This window comes from Perca fluviatilis, chromosome 23, assembly GCF_010015445.1.
Source record: "Perca fluviatilis chromosome 23, GENO_Pfluv_1.0, whole genome shotgun sequence".
NCBI classification, from domain to species: Eukaryota; Metazoa; Chordata; class Actinopteri; order Perciformes; family Percidae; genus Perca; species Perca fluviatilis.
In genome coordinates, this window is record NC_053134.1 from 8861989 (window position 1) to 8882103 (window position 20115).

Consider the following 20115-nt stretch of genomic DNA (forward strand, 5'->3'; position numbering starts at 1 on the left):
TAATAAAATATATTGATTTATGTAATATGTTTTTATGTGTCCCTGGATACATTTCAAGTTAAGACTTAACTTAAGTGGAATTTAATATGGTATAGCCATTGTCAAATTCAGTGTCCAATATGTCCTACTAAACTAGGCTACTAGCTTAGCCTATTTTATAAAGATGCATATTTGGGTACCAGTTTGACTAAAATTACATGCAAACAATTTTTCTGTGCATGAAAGTAACATTTACAAATTTAGGTTCTACTCTTAACAAAAGTCCATGTTTTGGTACATCATGAAAAATGTCATGTCATTTTCCACAAGAATGAATCTCTCTTCAATTCTTCTTTTTTTAGACAGATAGTCATACTCTTATAATCCAAACAAAAAGAGTACTCAAAGCAAAAACACATTTTAAAATATTTTTTTTATTGTAATCCATGGGTCATAATTACAAAGGTTAAGGCATGCACACATGACTGAGCATCAATCAAGCATCAAGTCCAATATGAATCCAAAAACATAATGTGACACGCAGAATATGGAGTGTAAACCTCTACATTTTCTCACTTATTAAACATAAATGACCTACACAGAAAAAGTGAAATGAATAAATATTAATGTGAATCATAATTATAAATTAGGTCTGCACATTCATTTATCCAACCTTACTCTATTTTCATTTTTCTTGCCATATAGAAGTTCTGACACAATGTACTAACACCAAACCTTTCTTTATACATTCCATTTTCTTGTCTTTCAGACTCTGGAAATAAATTATCACCTTCAACAGACACTCCCAACAAGAATCAACATGTGAATACTGTAAGTGTGCCACTGGGCTATATATGTGCTTTGTATATGATTTAATTTTTATTTTTTTTACACACTACATGTACTTAACAAAGCTTGAACCAAAACACTGCTGGCATGCATCTGAGCTGAAACCGAGTCTTTTGAACACAAGAGGGTGACAAAGAAGTGAGCTGGTTTATTTTTATGGTAACTACCTCCAAATCTGCACACTGCATGCGACACCACAGACCAGTACACCCTCCCCCACACTCCTCCACCTGTCTCGCCATCCATCCAACCTTCAGGCCGCTAACCTCAGTAGGTGAGATGAGAGGATCACTGCACTGGCAGCAGATGTCTGCAAAGCTAAAAGTGTCTCATTGCACTCTGTCCGATTTTACTTCTCCTGGTCGACAATCTTCGTCTCGTTCAAGTACTTGTCAATCAGGTGTAGTGGCACTCCTCGTTGCATGAGTTCACAGAAGGTGAAGCCTCCTGAGGGAGGAGAGGAAAAACTCTCTTATAATATTCTTGGGAGGGACAGAGGTAGATGTGGAGAGTGAAAAACAGAGAGAGGATGAACAAGAAGAAGACGGAAAAAGCACAAGAGGAGGAAAGAGCAAGAAGCTGACCAAGCAGAACAAACAGAATGCAAAGAAGTTCACAACACTGGGTAAAGAGTGAGAGGAGAGAATAGCTCATGTACTCAATGCACACTCAGTTTGTAAATCTGTGCATCTGCTCAGGCGTGCAGAACCAGAAGCAGAGTTGATACCACTGAAATAAAATGCAGGTCAAACATCTCTGTAAAATTCCAGATTAATGAAGCAGACACAGTCTTTAGTCATCCACAATACACTAACAGTGGTGGAAGTACTGAGATCCTTTACTTAAGTAAATAATCAATACCACAGTGCAAAGTTTTTACTTAAGTAAAAGTACAGGAGTAGTATAAGCAAAAGTACCAACATTTAAATTTAAAGTGTTTACTTTAAAGGTCCAATTTGTAATACTGACAGCTAGAGTTTAAAATGGTTGCTGCAGTCCAAATTCAAAATACTGGAGAGAGCCTTCTCCCCCGGCCCCACGGAACTTGTTTTGGTGGAACGTGTGTACGTTCAAAGGTTGTTTTAGTCGTGCAACAGAAAACTCAGATTGGACAGATAGTCTAGCTAGCTGTCTGAATTTACTCTGCAGAGATCTGAGGAGCAGTTAACCATAGTCCTCAGAAATCGACTTGAGTTTAAATTTACATCACAAAGAAAGCGGAAGGTAACGGACATCCGGCCGAAAAGAGTGACATCCGGCGGAATTTCCGGTGGCACCGGAGCAATCCCAGAAGTGGAAACATTGTGGATATAGACTAGCCAGTTTGTAACAAAGTGGGAATCATACTGTCCAACATATCATAACCTTGAAGCTGGCGATCGTAACGTTATGCACAAGAATATAACATAACGTATACATAAATTAATGAATCCGTATAGTAACTACTATATCAGTCAGATAAACGTCCAAGAGTAAAAAAATATACAAAATACATTCATACGTAATAAGCACAATAACTCCGAAATGTACTAGAGTTATAAGCAAGGGGGTAAACGTCTCTCCACAACGCGTAGCTCCTATGGCGCCATTTTGATGCATCCTATTGACTGCCATTCATTTTGACGTCACTTTGACAGCGAATAACTTTACATCTTAAAGACTTTATTTGTCCATTGTTTATTTCTAAAGAAATACGACAATGTATAAAAGGCTCCATTACCTTGTATCTCACGTTATGGCTCCGTAGCAGAACGTTTTTGTAAAAATAGGCTAACGATTGTGTCATAACCACGCGACTTACTGTCGCATAGTAGAGGAATTACCGTATAGTACAGGAGAAGCTCGCAGGCAGTTTCAACTTACATTAGCTGTTTAAGTTTAACTAGCATTTTAGTTAGCAGTAATTAACCTGTGCTCATGTTATCTCCTTACATATACCTACGCTCTCCGTCTCTGTAAGATTGGGAATGATTGAGATTTCTCTTGGCACAGCTACCAGAAGACTTCCAACTTTCAAACAGGTTGCTCACGTCACATTTACGTTGTCTCTCTCAGTTGGAGGCTGCGCAGTAACGCTCAGCGCTCACTGGAAAAGTGCTTCTAATAGCCTTCACTGGTCTCCGTCCAGAGCAACGGGATCTGTTGGTCCATTATATATACTGTCTATGGTTACACTACAGTGTGTTTTTGGCTTTCGTATGGATTAAATAGACATCTGTGTTAATCACTGAGTTTCAAATGGTACTGGTAGGTGGATTTTGATACCTTTGGACTGAGCCAGGCTAACTGTTCTCCCTTTTCCAGTCTTTGTGCTATGCTAAGCTAATTGGCTTTAGCTAAATGTCTAATGGACGAATACAAGAGTGGTATCAATTTTCTCTTCTCTCTGCAAGAAAGCAAAGAAGCATACTTACCCAAAATGTCAAAATAGTCCTTTAATTACCAATACTTTCCATCACTGTAAGCTAAGGAATACAAGAGGCACTGCACTGTCATACACATCTCATCACTCAGTTCCAAACGTGGAAAATACCCAGTGTTAGTATGCTTTGTTTGGATCCTGTATGATGTTATTTAACAGCAGATAAAAACTATGTAGATGTCAAGTCAACATTACATGAAACCCAAGAGTCCCAGCTCAGAATTTCTCGGCAAATGTTAGCAAGATTCCAAAAGTTTTACTCACCTTGTTTGTGGCACAAAATACATGAGAGGTCTTTGAATTCACTCTATTTCACACCAACGACTATGGCACTCAATTAAAATATTGAAAACAGGGCTGTTAAATTCAGCCAGCAAAGCACAACTGGGGAATAATTTGGCAAAAAGTTGTCATGCAAACCTTGTTTCATTAATGCCAGATTTCTGGGTCCTGCTTTCATGGGAATGAAAAGCTGCTACAGTCCCACCGACTAAGATAAGCAATGTTACAGGCTGGCTGACAGATGCATAATGAATGACATAAGCTTCATATGCCAAAACCATATGAAAGCTTACCTTATATGAGAACATACATTCACAATTCTTGAGTTTGGACTGGGGGAGAGAGAAGAGAAGAGGGGTTAACAAAATGTTTACATGGAGTTATATGTGTGCCCCACGGAATACTGTTGAGTTATTACTGAACTCTTTTATATGAGGAGTTAACTGTGTGGCATAAAGGGAACACTGGAATCTGTGCAGAATAGTTTTAGGCCTAGTCCACACGTAAACGGGTATTTTTAAAAACTGGGTTTTTCCTCATTCGTTCTAAAAATCCCGTCCAAGCATACACTGTTTAGAAAAGTTTCCATCCACACGAAAACGCAAAAAAACATAATTGCAGCGGTGTCACGACGAGCATGCCAAGCCAACAGGCGGCGATATAACCCCAGTCGCGCAAAGAAGAAGAAGAAGATGTTGGCCAATCAGAAGTCTGAAAAAAAGGTGTTGCCAGAAGACTAACCACCAACTACAAGTCAGACGGTCACGTCCATCACAGAATGGAAAAGTAACTGTACATGTATGTGTAAACATGTTAAAGTCATGTTAGCAAGCCTAATACCAGTACTGGTTTGGCCACTTGCCATTGCCGAATTTGTGACGCCTCACAAATGAGATACAGGCGCACCAACCCGTTCTCACTCCAAACTCGTAAAATACGGACGCTTGGTCATTGACTGTCAGCGTCAGATACGAAGCATCCAGGGTGGTTGGGGTGGTGGATGGGTCAAACAACACAGGACTTTCACCACGGAACCTGGGGTTCGTGTCCCGCGTGTCACAGAAACGTGCATTTTATAACCCCACCCACGATCTTTTCCTAAACCCAACTGTCGTGTTTTTCTTTTCCTAAACCCAACTGTCCCGTTCTTGTCCTGCGTGTCACGTAAACACAACTTTTATAAGCCACCCACGATCTTTCCCTAAACCTAACTGCATCAATAACAACGCCAAAGGGACCTGACCAAGCGATGGGAGTAAGAATATGTCGGGAGTTACAAACAGTGTTTCTATAAGTTTTCACCCCTGAAAAGCTCTGTTTACAGTGACCTCAAACGCCGCTTGTGTGTGGACGAAAGGCCAAAACGCATAGAAAAAGCAAAAAGTAAGTAAGTAAAAATACCCGTGCACGTGTGGACTAGGCCTAGGACAACACAAAAATGTCACAGCTCTTTATGTTATGGCTACTGAGGTGTGACTGGTGACAGACTGTGTGTTGTGATGATGAACAAGATGACTGGATGGACTGGACTGAATTGTGTGACAACACAGGGGATAAACCTCTACATGTGGTGGTGATGGGAAAGTGTCGCCAGCTATTATGTGCATTGCACACAAATGAACGGATTATTAAAATGTCATTATTTGTCTCTATTTTGAAAATGGTGTCCAGGAGCTGGTTGCACCAACTGTTCACAAGTTCAAACAGCGATTACTAAGTGGAGATTGGCACATCACTAAATTAAAACAGGTTGCACCACACAAACTAGTTCTTACGTTGTAACTAAATATTTACACCTAATAACTGCCAGGTGTAACTGTCAGGAGATAATATGGGTGACACATGTGACCTGACATTTGATTTAAATACTTTTGAATTACATTTTACAATGAATGCTTCTAACTCTGACACACATATTTCTACATCAATGCATATATGAATATATGAATAATGTCAAACCTACATTTACTAATGATTGGCAGGTACACTTAATATATTGCCTCCTAAAACTGTTATTTTCTGCATTTTTTATGTTACAGCTTGTGATGCTTTAGTGACTTTAGCTTGCATGGTGCTACAGATGTTTCCTAGCAACCATTTACACATTACTAATGGCTCTACTAGCTAAGACATTCTTTAAGTTTTAATGGTGCAACCCGATTTAGTAAATCACCAGAAACTAGCTTACAGTTTTCTAAGAACTTCAAAAGGACTTTACACACAACCATAGTCATGAATTAACGAAGAGCTGGTGCAACCCAATCCAGATACTTACATGTCCACCGCCTACGTGGTCAGCCCTTTGGTAGACTGCAACACACAGTTCAAACACTACGGTACTCCAGTGGAGTCGGTTTCCCAAAGCCACCTTCCTTATACTCGTTAAAGAGTGACCATATGGTTAAAAAGGATTCATTTGTTTGTATTTTTTAGAGAAAGAAAGAAAGATTCTTGAATTAATTTTCAACAGAGGCACTGCTCAGAGGCAGCAGCAATTAAGAAATAAAATTAGAAAGGCGAAAGGCTTTGAGAAACTAGACTCTGATACAGACACGTACCCAGGGAGGCAAACTGAGCTACCCTCTTGGTCCACACTGACCTTTGACCTCCAGCTTGCAGTCCACTTGGGCCTCTCCCAGGTCGTTGATGGCCTTGCAGGAGTACATGCCGCCATCATAGGGGCTGGGCTTCCTGATCTCCAGAGTACATACTCCCTGGTTGCTAAACATGCGGTAGCGCGGGTCGTCGAGGATGGCTATCTTATTCTTCATCCAGATCACTTTGGCCTGCGTTCAGACAACAGAAACGTACAGTAGTATCATTACCAATAGGAATGACAGCCCAAATCACAACAAATAGATAGATCCAAGTTGAAAATTAACTGGACCCATCCTCTAAAAGTTACACATTTTTTTTGGCACACTAGAACGAGAATCTGTGCTATAATACGATATGATGAACTTGTATATTTACCTGAGTGTAATGCGTAATCTATTGGTACACCACTTTTACCTGTGGTTCTCCCACCTACCCTTGGGTTGGCACGGACACTACAGTTGAGAGTTGCATTGTAGCCGGCGATGGCAAAAGTGTTGATCAGCGGCTGCGTGAACTTTGGCGCCTCCTTGAAGTCGTGGTCATTGTAATCGTGCGTTTTTATCTGCAAGCCTGTTGGGGTAAGGGTAAAGGAGTGGGGTTGTGCATGATACTGGCGCTGAGCGGTATCATGTGGGAAATTCCCTAAGTGATGAGGGTAAGACAATATTTTTTGTTTATCATCGGCTGAGTCTACAACACCAATGTTAAAGGGCCTGTCAGTCATAGTTTTTTTTTAAAGTGAGGCTGTAAATAAATTCAGGCTCACTTTAGGGTGGAAAACATCACTGACAGTACCTTTCAGTTCAGTCATTCTACTTTATTGACATTTTCCATACATGAAATACATGTGATTTGTTCCAAGGTTCTGACTTTGGAAGCATTCCCCCCCCCCCCCAACAGAAACGATTACTAATCATTCACATTTGCTTATATGACAGTCAGTGTTACCTTCTTTGACGATGAGGGCACTTTTTTTGGTTTGGGTGGCAGTTTCGCTGAGGCCACACATGTTCTCCGCGAAGATCCTGAAGAAATACTCGTTCCCTACCACCAGCTCTGTGATTGTGATGCAGGTGCGATGGTAGTGCTCAATGCACGTGAACCATTCCTATAAGGCAGACCGAAGGATGTCAATGTAAATATCAAATTTGCAATTTCACTTTTGTATATTTTGTCAAATTGATCTTCTACCATTGTCTTCTTGTCTGCTTTTTGAATGGTGTAGCCTGTTATGGGAGCGTTGCCGTTGTCTTTTGGAGGAGTCCAGACCAGAGCCACATTTCCTCCCCAAACATCTTCAATCGTCACACACATAGGAGGCCCAGGTAGGTCTAACAATCAGAGGAAACAATGTGAGCATACACTGTGGTCCTATTATCATTTTAGGTCGTAGTAGTAATAATAATGTTAGTAGAATGGTAACTTTGTTTAAGACTGAGTTGCTGCAGGGTTCACCACGTTACATTTAGGACTATTTAAGACCTTTGTTATACCAGATAGAATTCAATTGAATCCCTTTTTTACAAGCATACCGTTTTTCTACCGAAAAGGCAGAAAAACCCAGCAGCATATAACAATAATTCCTAATTATATAATTAATTAAGTTAATGCGACTTGGACCTGTAATAATGACATGAAATGGATGGATAGATTAACCTACGCGTCCTACAGTAGCTACTGTGGCTGTCAGTAGGGATAGTGTTTGCTACAGCCTGCTACGCCCTCAATCCACAGTTGCAACAATTCCACTTGTAGTTTACAGGTGTGTAATGTCTCCTGCTAGCCCGCAGATACCCTGTAATAGCTGGTATTCGTTCACTCACCTACGATTTGAATGTCAAGAATGGCAGTGTCCACATGGTTTTCAACCTGCACATTCATCTCGTACTTTCCAGAGTGGCTGCGTTCTGCTTTACGGATAAAGATGATGCTGTCACAATCTGTGTTGCGGATGCTGACGTCGGTAGGCTCTATGGTCTTGCCGTCTTTCAGCCAGGTGACCTTTGGCCTGGGTTTGCCCTGCAGACATCACACACAGTGATTATGAGTTTATTATTCTGCTCAGAGATACAGCGAATATTGATTGATTGGGAGGTTTGCTATACCATAAAGGGCACTACAAGGTTGACTGCTTCTCCAACTCTGCGAGTGTATGTCTGCTTCAAGTGTCGGGGGACGCGGATCTTGGGTGGTTCTGAGGAGGAAACAGACCATAAGGGGTGTGATGTAGAAATTATTCTAGATATGCTTTAAGTAAATATCTAAGTGTGTTTCAATCTTTTCCTTCATAACAGTCAACGTTTAAGTCAAGTAACAGCAGAAAGGTGTGTATTCAAATGTATCTGTAGAGCACAATCTCATACAACAACAATTCAGAGGTTCACAACATTTTTCCGAGCTCACCAATAACCTCTTTGACCAGGATAGAGTGCTGAAGGGTCCGTGGAGTGCTGGCTCCGGCACGATTTATGGCTTTGACTCGAACTAAGATTTTACACCCTGGAGTCAGCCCAGTGACGGTGTACTTGGTCTTCTCTGTTAGTTCCGTGTTGGATATTTTCCAATCATCAGCTGTAAGAAAAACTATTTGTTAACAGCCTTCACTGAAATTGTGGTGGGCTATGACAAACATGAACAAACAATGTGAAGCCCCTACAAAAATATGTGACAGCGGTGATACAGGTTCATGGGATGTCACACTGTGCAAGATGGGTCTAAAAAAATCTTGTTTACAATCTGAGTCAGACTGTATGATGAGGCATTTCAGATTGTGCCATGAATGCCTGGTAATTTGTAGCACTACAATGTAAATTTTATATATGATATATATTTTATATATACTAGGTAGGCAGCATGATAAATACACGGCATAAATTATGTAAGCAGCATGATAGATATAAGGCAATTTGGTAGTTATGTGTAAATCTATGGGCTCTCACGATGTTGCACTGGCCAGTGTATTTTCGTGTCATTTAATGCCGTATTCTGTAGAAATGGTTCGTAGCAGCCTTCGCATTGTGAGAATTAAGTCCTAAAGGTGCCAGTATACTTCAACCGAAGTACTTTACAGATGGTCAAATGTTTTATGAAACTCCCTGTCTCAATACCTTTCCAACATCAATATTTGGGGGGTTATGTCCAACAATTTGTCTCTTTTTTCATTTTGTACACAACTACTTCTGTCATTTTTTGTCTGTCTTCCAGAACATATTGTTGTTAGAGTGTGTTTTATCCCCATATTTCAATGATTATTGAGTCTCAGACTGCTCTATGATGGCAGACTTTTCACCCTGCATTCGAGTGTGGCAGTTAGGAATAGCTATAAAGACTTTTGTCTTTAGACGTGGTCGGACCATGTGTATAAACTAGTTCTTTTCAAGCATAGCTATGCATAAAATTTCTTAAAACTTTTACAGTTTGAATGCAGGCTATGTTTGGGTGCAAAATCACTAAATCAGCTGTCGGTGGACGTGTTTCACAGTGTGATGTAGGACCAATATTTTGGATTGACAGCAAAAGATTTCACCACGTTTCTCTCATAATTGGCCCAAATGTGACACAGTTTGTCTGGGCCCTTTAGAAGATTTGAGGTTGTCTCACTTCCTTCTATGCAGTACTCCACTAAGTATCCGTCCAGACCGGCAGCTCCGATGGTTTCAGGAGGACGCCACTTCACGGTCACTGTGGTGTCTGTCACATCGTCCACGACCAGCATGGTGGGCTCACTGGTCACAGCTGAGTGGAGATAAAGGTTTTGGAGATCAGAAGAGTAATTGCTACCATTTCCTCATTTGTTTTCCAACAATGGGTATGGGTAAAAATCCATTTTGGCAAGTCATGAAGACGTGAGCAAGGCGCCTCTCTCTCTTGCTGGTATGCTATCAATCTGCATGTCAGATCTCATTAGTCCCTGCTCTTTCCTATCTATTCTTGTATTCTGAATCATATTGAACCCTCTGACAGACCTGATCTCCTAAACCTCTAATCCACAGATGATTTGGCAGCCATTATAAAGACATATTTAATATCCTCTAAAGCTCCTGCATGTCCAGTGGAGGTCACAGCCAGAATGCTTGGGGTGGTGAGGTATGGGGTGGAACAGCTGCGTCGTCGTGGTACCAAGGGCAGATCACACATGCACTATCACTGGCCCACTCTTTGAAATTTCCTCCATTATTATGAAACAGTTGTTAGGGAATCTGAAGCCTTTTGTAATACTTTCCTGGACAGATTATTGGCAGTAACCGCTCAAAGGCAAGTGTTAGACTGCTAAGTGGATATTCATGGAGACATTTGGGCTGCTCACCAAGGGGAGTAAAAGCTTTGGATGGTTCACTGGGCTTGGACACACCAATAGCATTGACTGCAAAGATCCGCACTTCATACGGCACTCCTTCAATCATCTTCTTGGGTTCGAACGATGTTTCTTTGATCAGGTCAAAGTTCAGTCTCATCCATCTGGAGCTTTGTTTCTTTTTTCTCTCGATGAAGTAGCCTTTAGAGGACGGTCAGAAACTCGTCATTTAACCACCAACACTTACATTACAGCTGCGGTAATAAGTAACATGCAATGTTTACCTAATATTGGTGAACTTCCATCATATTTTGGTGGTTCCCATGTCATGGAGCACCAATCACCTCCTACCACTGGGACCAAGGGAGCCTCTGGAGGGTCAGGGATGTCTGCAGACAACACAAAACCATGTTAAGGATTCAATAAACAAATTATTTCCACATGGCCTTTTGAATTTAAGTAAAATTAAAAAATTAAAAAATTAAAAAAGCTGCCGTGCCTAAGTGCTTTGTGATTACTTACCTACAACCTTGATTTTGACGCTGGCTGTGGCTTCACCAGCCTCATTCTGCAGGACTATCTTGTAGTTGCCTGTGTCCTCCCGCTCTGTGACCTCAATTGTCAGGCTGGTCTGGTCGCCGTACGTTTCAGCTCGGACACGTTGGCCCGACTCAAGAATCACCTTAAACAAACGAGACCATATTACGATTATATGAAAGCCTTGAAGGTAAAGGAAACATGTAAAAGCTGGGAATATTCTATATGTTTGTTATTGTCAAGAAATCCCAAGAAAATACCAAAGCCAACAATGAATTTATCCCACTGTGTTTCCAAAGCCTGATATGTCATGGTTTTCCCTCGGTGCAAATTACATCATACATTCATTTGCATATTGGTGATGTCATTGCACAATTAATTGCATAAAGCTTAGCGGTTGTCAGTTGCAGCAAGGGAGAGATCACTAAAACAAAACTTGGAGTGGCTTGTCACTAAAATGAAAATAGCTGGTCCACCTCAAAGCCATCCTGTACTAAAGTTGTTACTAGCTCAGTGCGCCCAAGCAGGCAGGGAAAACTGTATTTCTTATTCCTCTGTTTCATAGAGCCTCATTGTTGTCCTTAAAATTGAAAACACATAATTTTGCCACACTGTTGCACTGGGTGACATTTTCCGTGAACAAGGCCCCTGTGGTTTATTTTGAGTATACATACACCGTCCTGCTGGAAATACTCAATAGAGCAGCAAGTGCGTATTAATCTGCGGCTGGAAATAGTCCCCAACAAATGCACTGTTTATTCCTGTTTGAGTAACTTTTGATCTACAAGTGTGCAGCTGTGTTGGGAAATTACTGAGCCATTCTTTAAAAAAAATTTAAGTGCATATTTGTGATCAGTTTTGAAAGATTTCTGTCTTTAGTAGGACCCAGTGGGTTTGATTACCGGAGATAGGATAGGGAAGTGGGGAAGTTCTTTGGTTTTAGTCTTTTCCTGGGAATTGTTGACCAGACTTATGCTTTAAAAGAGTTTCAGACTAAAAAGATTGAAGCTCACCCTTTCCCCCTTCATCCACACCACCCTGGGTGCTGGTTCTCCACTGATGGGGATCTCCAAGCGAAGTTTGTTTCCTGCCACAATTGTCACCGTGTTGTCTGGGAAGTTTAGGCTCTCCAAGTGCACCCTTGGTGGGTCTACAGAAAATTAAATCACACCTTTTAATAAAAAAATTACATTAAGGTGTTTTTTCTGTATGATACAAGATACAACATTGTCCAAGCCGGTAAATAGTAGGTTGTGTACCAATGATGTGAAGTTTCGCAGAGAGGCTCTGTGAATATCCCTCAGGTACAAAAGTGTAATCTCCTGCATCGTGAAGGGAGCTGCTGGCAATTTCAAGACGATGGATCCTGAAAAACCCAAATGACGTTAGCATTTGTGTGGAATTGGTTTTGATTGAACAGAGCTTAACAGAGACTACATACTTATTTCTGTGTATGATGTTGATACGGTCATTGGGCTGGATCAGCTGTCCATTCCTGTACCAACGACCTGGGACGTTGCCGGGGGAAATCTCACATTGCAGCTTGATGGGTTGACCCAGCATCACAGTCGTGTCCTGCAGGTCCTGGTGCACCTTTAGCGGTTTCACTGATTAAACAAATGAGAAGGGTATAGAACAGAATATAATGAATGCAGATTCCTTTTGAAGAGCATGCAAAATAACAGACAAAGGCCGAAAAAGAAAAGAAAAGAAAAAGGCCGGGATACTACATACAGTCAACCTGTATGCGAGCCTCAGATGTGCCACCGGTAGCCATGACTGAGTATGTCCCAGTGTCCTCCCTGGAGGCATCATCAATCACCAAGAAGTGTTTTGTTCCCTCACACTTAACTCGGTATCTGGAGCGCACTCCTGTTGGAACCTCAACACCGTTCTTCATCCTGAAGGAGGAAGAAGCATTTGAAATTAGTCACATACACACGTCATGGATCAATGAGCAGCTAAACACAGATGTGAGTGTCTCATTGTTACATTAACAGTGTTACATTAAAGTGGCTATATGTAACTTTCAGTTTGTGTTGATTCTAGCGGCCGCTTTGGACATTAGCGGTAGTGTTTTGACCACACCTGCTGTCGTGAAGATCTTTTCTTTACATTGCTGTATTGCCCACTGTATATTACTGAGTTAGCGTTAATGGCGGAAGGCCATATAGAATGAATGTTTTGAACATCATTAATTTACAATAAGAGAATACGTTACAGATGCATCGTTGCATTTCAAGTGTTGCATACGGTAACTTAGCCTACTTTGGAAGGATTGTGAGCTAAGCCGGGTATTACTGTCACTGTGTCACGAGCCAAAGCGTTAAGAGTTTGTTGTAGCAACCAACATAGTAATAACTTATATAGCGCATTTCGTGAAACCCAAGGGCCCTTTATACAAGTACAGGGGGACAAGGGAAAAGAAAATAGTAGGCAAACACAAACAGAATGTGTGCTCTGTTGTACCGTCTATCTGCCGTAAATCATTTTGGGACTTTGCGGGAAAAATCGGACCCGGGAAGAGGCATTAATAATTTTCAGATGAAAAATGACACAGTTTCTGAAACATTTAAAAGTTACATATAGTAACTGTAAGTGTGTCACACTAACTCCCATCAGGATCATATGTAAATCTTTATCTTATGGGTTCATTATTTCCCAATCATTTCATAAGCGTTTCCTGCAAAGAACTTTTTAATTTGGCACTAATTGCAGTAGAAAGAAAATAGAGACTAATTCCTGAGATAATTATCAGTTTAGTGAGTTGTGTTGAGTTAATCAGCAGTTGTTGATTCCCAGAATAGAAAATAAAGCTTAACTTAATAACAATCTGTGGTGGCATTGCTAGTTGTAATGTAGAAACCAGTAGCCTCTTCTTTTATTCTGTCAGTCTAGGTTAAGTTTGATATGTCATTTTGCGACACATTGAATCTTTAAACGAGTCTTACCATTTGACTTGGGCACCTTCCTCTGACACCTCGCACTCCAGCTCAATCCTCTCATTCACCGTGGTCTTCACTGCCTCAATACCTTTAACTATCTTAACTGGCAACTCTATGAGACACGAGAGGAAGAAAAAAACTGAACAGGTTTCTTACTGATTGGCACACTAACACATCTGCAGTATATCATATGTCATATACAGTAATTTAATTTAGTTAAATAAAGGTAAACCGGTAATCAAGATACCTTTGACAAACAGCTCTGTGGCACATTTCTCGTCTCCCGCAGCTACAGAATAAGCTGCGTCATCATTCACGCTGCAGTTGTTGATGACCATTATCCTTTGTGTGCCTTTATGCTCAAAAATATACCTAAACAGGAAGTCCATTAGTCACTTCACTGGTCACCAGCAGAAATTGTGCCAATATACAGTAGTCCTAAGATAAGAATTGATGTTATTCCAAGATATTAACTAAAAGAAAGACAAAGTTTGTCACAGAAACCAAAAATCATTTATAAAGGGGCTGTACTCGACATTCGAATCGGCAGCAAACAAATCCTGAGCAGAGAATGAAGTCACACTCCCTCTGTGTATGTTGTATACCCAGCTTCTCTGTTCCCTGTTTTGATAGCTGTCCCGCCGCGCATGCATCTTAGTGCATGTGGCCATTGTTGAAATATTGTCAGTTAAAAGTTGCTGACAGTTAAAGTTGCATTGTGCTCGTTGCAAAAGGGCTGTGTGCAGTCATTGAGGAAGTGGCTGTACTCCAGTATTTCAAGTACAGCCCCTTTTTAAAATCAAAATGTACAGCACTGTTGACAAAATAAAGAATATACAACATCATTATTATACTCAACATGCAACAAGTGCACTTCACAAACCCAAGGGTCAGTGGTGATAGAGGGGTGGGATCACACCAAAACACTGACATGGAGAAGGGAGAACAGACTGGACGTATGGACTTACTTCCGTTGACTTAAGGTCAGCAGTGGAGCCAGAATGGGGCCGGATCACAGAGAGTGTACAGGAAGTGATTATGGCAGACAGGAAAGGGCATCATGATATGACACACAGATAGATAGATAGACAGACAAAGACAGAGAAACATCATGCCTGGAGGGGTTTATGTTGTCGGAAAATAGTTTCAAAAGAGAATGATTTTTTTTATAGGTCTTCGGAGCAGGGAGCCCTGGAGAAAATGCAACAAGAGTAGACCAAAACCAGAAAACAGCAATAACCTCCTAGATGGCTTTAGCTTTGCATGGCTTTGAACAGAAGTTTCATCTAATGTATGTAAAGTTAAGGCATAGTGCTTTATCTAGTTTACAAGTCTGTCATACTAACATCTATTCTAGGATTCTCTAAACAAACCCTTTTAGCTGCAGAATAATTGTCTCTCAATTCTGTATCACACCCTATTATTAGCCTTATTAGCAAGGGTAATATGCTACCCTATTAGGAGATATACATTTATTTATTTTTAAATTTTTAGATCTATACGATCAGGAATATTTAATGAAGGCACAAAAACATGTTATCACGTTTGACCTTAAACCCTGCATCAGATGACTGTAGGGCCACTTGGAGGCAGTGAAAAAAAGTGTAAGCACTGATATTAAGTCAAGTTTTAGTACATTAAGTTATTGTCTATAAGCATATAGCACATACAGCAGTTTTAAAGATTTAGGTTGTTTGAAGAATATATTCATTTCTCTAGGGATATATAAAAAATTTTCTTTGACAAAAGTTTTGTCAAACCACTATTCCCAAGCTCAAGAATACATTTCACTCTGACTCACTCTGTCTAGCTTTGTTACACCCAAGTCTTCACATTTATTTAATAAATACCTGATGCACTTAAAAAAAAAAAAAGCCATTGCTCATAGGCCTATCAAAAACTAAATCATGACGGCTACGTAACAATAGGATTGTTGTTGTTAAGGTTACAGTAATAATCGCTTCGTTAAAGTACATGATCATCAACATTTACTGCCGTATGTGATTTAGTATGTATTAACTTTGTTCCAAAGCCAGACTTGGTTAAAGACCTGTGAAGGAGGTACCACCTTTTTCCTGTACGGAGGAGGACATATACAGTAGTTAATACCAATTAACTACAACAGTTTACAGACATCATACACTGCATTTACACCCAAATGTAGCTCTGGGGCCTTTTATATAGCCTTGTGAATCCATAATGTACCTACTATGTGTGTGAGAGACTGTGTGGAAACTGCCTAGAGCCACATTAGAGTCGAGAGAACGTTATTTGTTCACTAGCAATGGTTCACAGTAGAATGGGCTGTAGGTGGAGTTGACATAGGTTACAACAGTCTTATTAAGCCATTTTTAGGTTTTAATATATTTCTATGTGGGTATTTGTAAAAATGTAGGTCTTTGTGGCACATATGTTTTTAAACTTAAGAAAATTTGTGAAGAGAGGACAAAGACTGAATGTATCTGTGTAGTGTAAAACATGTGAACCATTGTTCTTTTGAGTGGTGACTGAACATTATGCGGAAACACATAATATCAGAAAAACTGTGAAAAAGGGGCAATGCCATCAAATGAAAACCATTGGTAAAAACATGCGTTTCATTTGTGCCATGTTGAATGGGAGAAGACAGAGAAGATAGACTGAAGAAAATGTCATTACATACTTGGGACTGGGTCTGATTTCCTGTCCGTTCTTGTACCACTTCAGCTCAACTGTGGGGTCGGCCAGATCGACCACCAAGCGGATCTTTCCACCTTTATCCACCTGATATGCTGGTTCCAGCTTCTTTGCAAAAGCTTTGAAAAGACGAAACAAAGGTCACAAAAGAGACACCAAGATGGAGATTCCCTTTTAACCAGACATGAAGACTGATATTCACCCAGGAGCATATCCAAAATTTGGAAAACACTTATTTACCTTCGCTTTTCTTCTCCTCTTTTGGGATCTTCTTCATCCTCCGCAGCAGACCCCTCAGATCTGTGATGCCGTACGTGAAGGCAATCTTTTCGTACTGATCTGGACGGGCGTTCTTCAGGATCTCCCACACATCCACCTCTGGAGTGTCATCCTGTTTCGGCTCCCTAGTGGTGCCGGATACGAGGGAACGATGTGAGGGTAGGGGTCATAGGCTGGTGTTTGCAACGTGTCCTGAGGAACTACTCATTAACCTCTAGCTTAGGGGTCTTTGAGGGATTGGTAGGGTCTCCCTTAAGATTTACAATCGCTGCTTATTTTACTTGGTTCCTGCCCTGCCATTTTTGGTTTGTTTATCCTATTCCATTCCTCAGGACATGTCACACAAAGGGATGGGCATGGTGAGCTGTCTACCTGCGTGTTGACAACAGCTGTGGGGTCAAATGTTAAGTGTAACACAAAACACAGAGGTGTTCTCTAATCTGCTTTGAATCCAAAATCAGAAAAGGAAGGAAAGGAAGACTTCTTGTGAGGTGTAATTCACAGTTTCTTAACAGCTAACCTAAAATAGTCTAGATCTTTTTTTTTATGAAATGAGGGGAGGAAAGGCCAAGTTATTAAAAAAAATAAACAAAAGAGATCTACAGGGAACACTGAAGACAAATCTAAATAAAAAGTCAGAAAATAAACAGTGGGTTAGTGTAATAGAACTTAGTTTTTCTTACTTATAGTTCTGTGATGATAAATTACTGAATTAAATGCAAAATACTATCTTGAAAGTCATCAACACGTCATCTATCACAAAGTGACTTTAATTCAAAGCAAGTTTCCTTTACTGTTAGCCTTTCAGTCCTGTGATCATTTCCAATATTTATCTCCCGGTGGCTAGCTATCGTTGTGAGGACAGTGACTTGGTTAAATGCAATGGCAGGAGTATTTCTAACATCTATCAAATGTGTGTGTTTTTCTGGTGAACGAATCCAGAGAACCCAGAGGGACACACATGGCCAAAATGTGAGATATTTTAAGATCTTCCACTCAGCCGCTGTGCCACACAAATGGCCACTTGGAAGATTTTCTTATTGTTATAATATTCTAACATTTAGGGTTGCAATTGAATCCACAATAATGATTTTTGGGGGTTTCTAGTATGCATTGAGGGATAAAGGGGAAACATTAAGAGGGAGCTGAATTATGGAGGGAGTTGGGTTCTTTTAGTTTGGACACAAAACTTAAGAGTAAGTGTGGGAGATGAAACAAGGGTTTTATCAGTGTTGTAGGATTAAATTAGCACACACAAGCAGACACAGATCAATAAAGGAGAGTTTTGTTTCCATTTTGTCATACCACTTATTGTAATGCTACGCATTTGTGTAATAACATGATATATAGCATGCAGGAAGGGGAAACCTGCAACAAAGATTTGTAATGCTGATTTTAATGTCTTTCATATTGCTCTGGCCCATCCCTTTGTTTATTGTTGGTTTGAGTGATCACTTCAGAAATTATCCGACACGGTTAGATAATGATATTTAAGCTGTTAGCTTTGTGAGATCCAAGTTAATAAACACGTTGCCCTCGACATGAGTGTATTCATTAGTTTGCATAAAGAACATTCAGACAGCCCTTTCTTTCATAGACATTTTCCCAAATGTCCGAAAGATTGGAGGTGAATAGCGTCAAACATTATTCCATTCTACGTTTGTAATTCTCATCTGTTTATTTTCAGGCAGTTATGAAGACAGCTGAAATAAACATGGAGGTATTTGCTTTGTATTTCTAAGTTGAAATAAAACGACAATGTAGAGATAACACTATTTTACAGCATCATTTCTCCGTGGCCCACTAGCACATCATTAACGATCCAAAATGGCGCACTCTGCCTCATAAAGGTGGCGTTTGACTCATGGCTTGATGAAGAGCTGTCACCTCAGAGTGTTTATGATGCAAGGCCCATTTCCATCATTACTGATTGCTGACAGAGCGGTTAGGAATGCTGCCTTCAAATGAAGTGTTACCATACTACAGTAGGCCAACACTCTTGCTCGTCTAATTCCTAGAGCTACATGTCATGCTGGGGACTCTACAGGATTACAGTACTCACCCGCAGTAAGGTATAATCGTTTTAAAACCTATGATTTTCTCATTACTAACCTTTGATTTCTGAATATGTAGGGGAGAAGAAGAGACAAGCCCAAAATAAAAATGTATAATTTTGCCAGTGAACAACGTCACTGCCTAGGACTATTTGTACTCACATTTAAATGTTGCACTGTATCATCTGGAAAATGCATCATGGTATTTATTCTGAGTCACCCCAATAGCTTTGGTAAACCAGAGGTTTTCAAACTGTGAGGCGCCCCTCCCAAAATTCACACCCCTTCTCAGGGTCATAACTCAAATCCGACTACACAGTCATGACACACATATTTTGAGATTCAGTGTGACTTACACTTTCAGGGGATATGATTATCTCTTTCATTGTCACGAATAAATGTCAATTAAACCGCTTAGAAATCATAGAATAAAGACGGCTCCTATATAACTCCAGAACTTTAACACGTTATTAACTTTTCTTCTGTTTTAAAGTAATCCAGTGATAGTAGTCTGTACATCCATCAGTACATTGCACACAGAAACTGCTAATAGCTAATTTGGCATAATTGTAATGGTGCCAATTTACCAAAATCTAAACAAATATAGACTAAAAATAACCGGGCTCATACTTTTTTTGCCATTAGACGGGGATGTTGCGCAATTGTCACAACTTGTCTGAGCCGGGGCCCACAGACTTTGAAAACACCTGGTATATCGTGATGTATCATCTGCAGAAATGTACTTGCCACTCTAATGGTAGCCTAATACAGATCATATTTACAAAAGATTTGAAAGAAAGCAAAAAGAAGCACATAAAAAAAAGCGCTTAAAAATACTGAAATGGACAAAATCCACTCGGGGTTGGGATGTGATTCTCACCTATGTTTAAGGAGACCACTAAAGTCAAGCTCCCCTGCATCTTCTTGTCCTTCACTGCTGTTGTTAACAAGGAGAGATTAATACAAATGGAATCAGAGTTGAAACCGTTACAGGCACTAGAAAACAATGCTTAAAGAGCAACACAAAGCAAAGGCTCTGACGTCAATCAATGCATTAGCTCCTAGCTAACACACGATTAATACACAAAAACACTCTTTTTATCTTTTCTGGATAAAAGCTTGAAACAAGGTGTTTTGTGTAAGAGCGATCCCAGGCAATATTGCCCCAGTGTTTCTGCAATGTTGAAGCAACATTACTGA

General features: G+C 40.2%; 1 protein-coding gene across 15 annotated transcripts in view; it reads right to left on the minus strand.

Moving 5' to 3' along the window:
- Positions 1-393: 393 nt before the first annotated feature.
- mybpc1 (myosin binding protein C1) overlaps positions 394-20115 on the minus strand; it is a 34162-nt gene continuing 14440 nt past the window's right edge. For 8 of the 15 annotated variants that reach the window (XM_039791964.1, XM_039791963.1, XM_039791962.1 and 5 more), the window contains 23 exons: positions 19796-19852; positions 18974-18982; positions 16823-16986; positions 16569-16701; positions 14875-14883; positions 14154-14278; positions 13913-14018; positions 12696-12862; positions 12403-12568; positions 12221-12327; positions 11975-12111; positions 10947-11106; positions 10709-10813; positions 10437-10625; positions 9731-9865; positions 8534-8701; positions 8236-8324; positions 7954-8149; positions 7322-7461; positions 7079-7238; positions 6564-6772; positions 6132-6318; positions 394-1275 (listed from right to left, as the gene is read on the minus strand). In XM_039791964.1, coding sequence (XP_039647898.1) covers positions 1178-1275; positions 6132-6318; positions 6564-6772; positions 7079-7238; positions 7322-7461; positions 7954-8149; positions 8236-8324; positions 8534-8701; positions 9731-9865; positions 10437-10625; positions 10709-10813; positions 10947-11106; positions 11975-12111; positions 12221-12327; positions 12403-12568; positions 12696-12862; positions 13913-14018; positions 14154-14278; positions 14875-14883; positions 16569-16701; positions 16823-16986; positions 18974-18982; positions 19796-19852 — 3016 coding nt within the window. In that variant the 3' untranslated portion in view covers positions 394-1177. Of the gene's footprint in view, positions 1276-3825; positions 3865-6131; positions 6319-6563; positions 6773-7078; positions 7239-7321; positions 7462-7953; positions 8150-8235; positions 8325-8533; positions 8702-9730; positions 9866-10436; positions 10626-10708; positions 10814-10946; positions 11107-11974; positions 12112-12220; positions 12328-12402; positions 12569-12695; positions 12863-13912; positions 14019-14153; positions 14279-14874; positions 14884-16568; positions 16702-16822; positions 16987-18973; positions 18983-19795; positions 19853-20115 lie in introns of all 15 variants that reach the window. The other 7 variants (XM_039791959.1, XM_039791954.1, XM_039791953.1 and 4 more) reach the window with 7 other exon arrangements.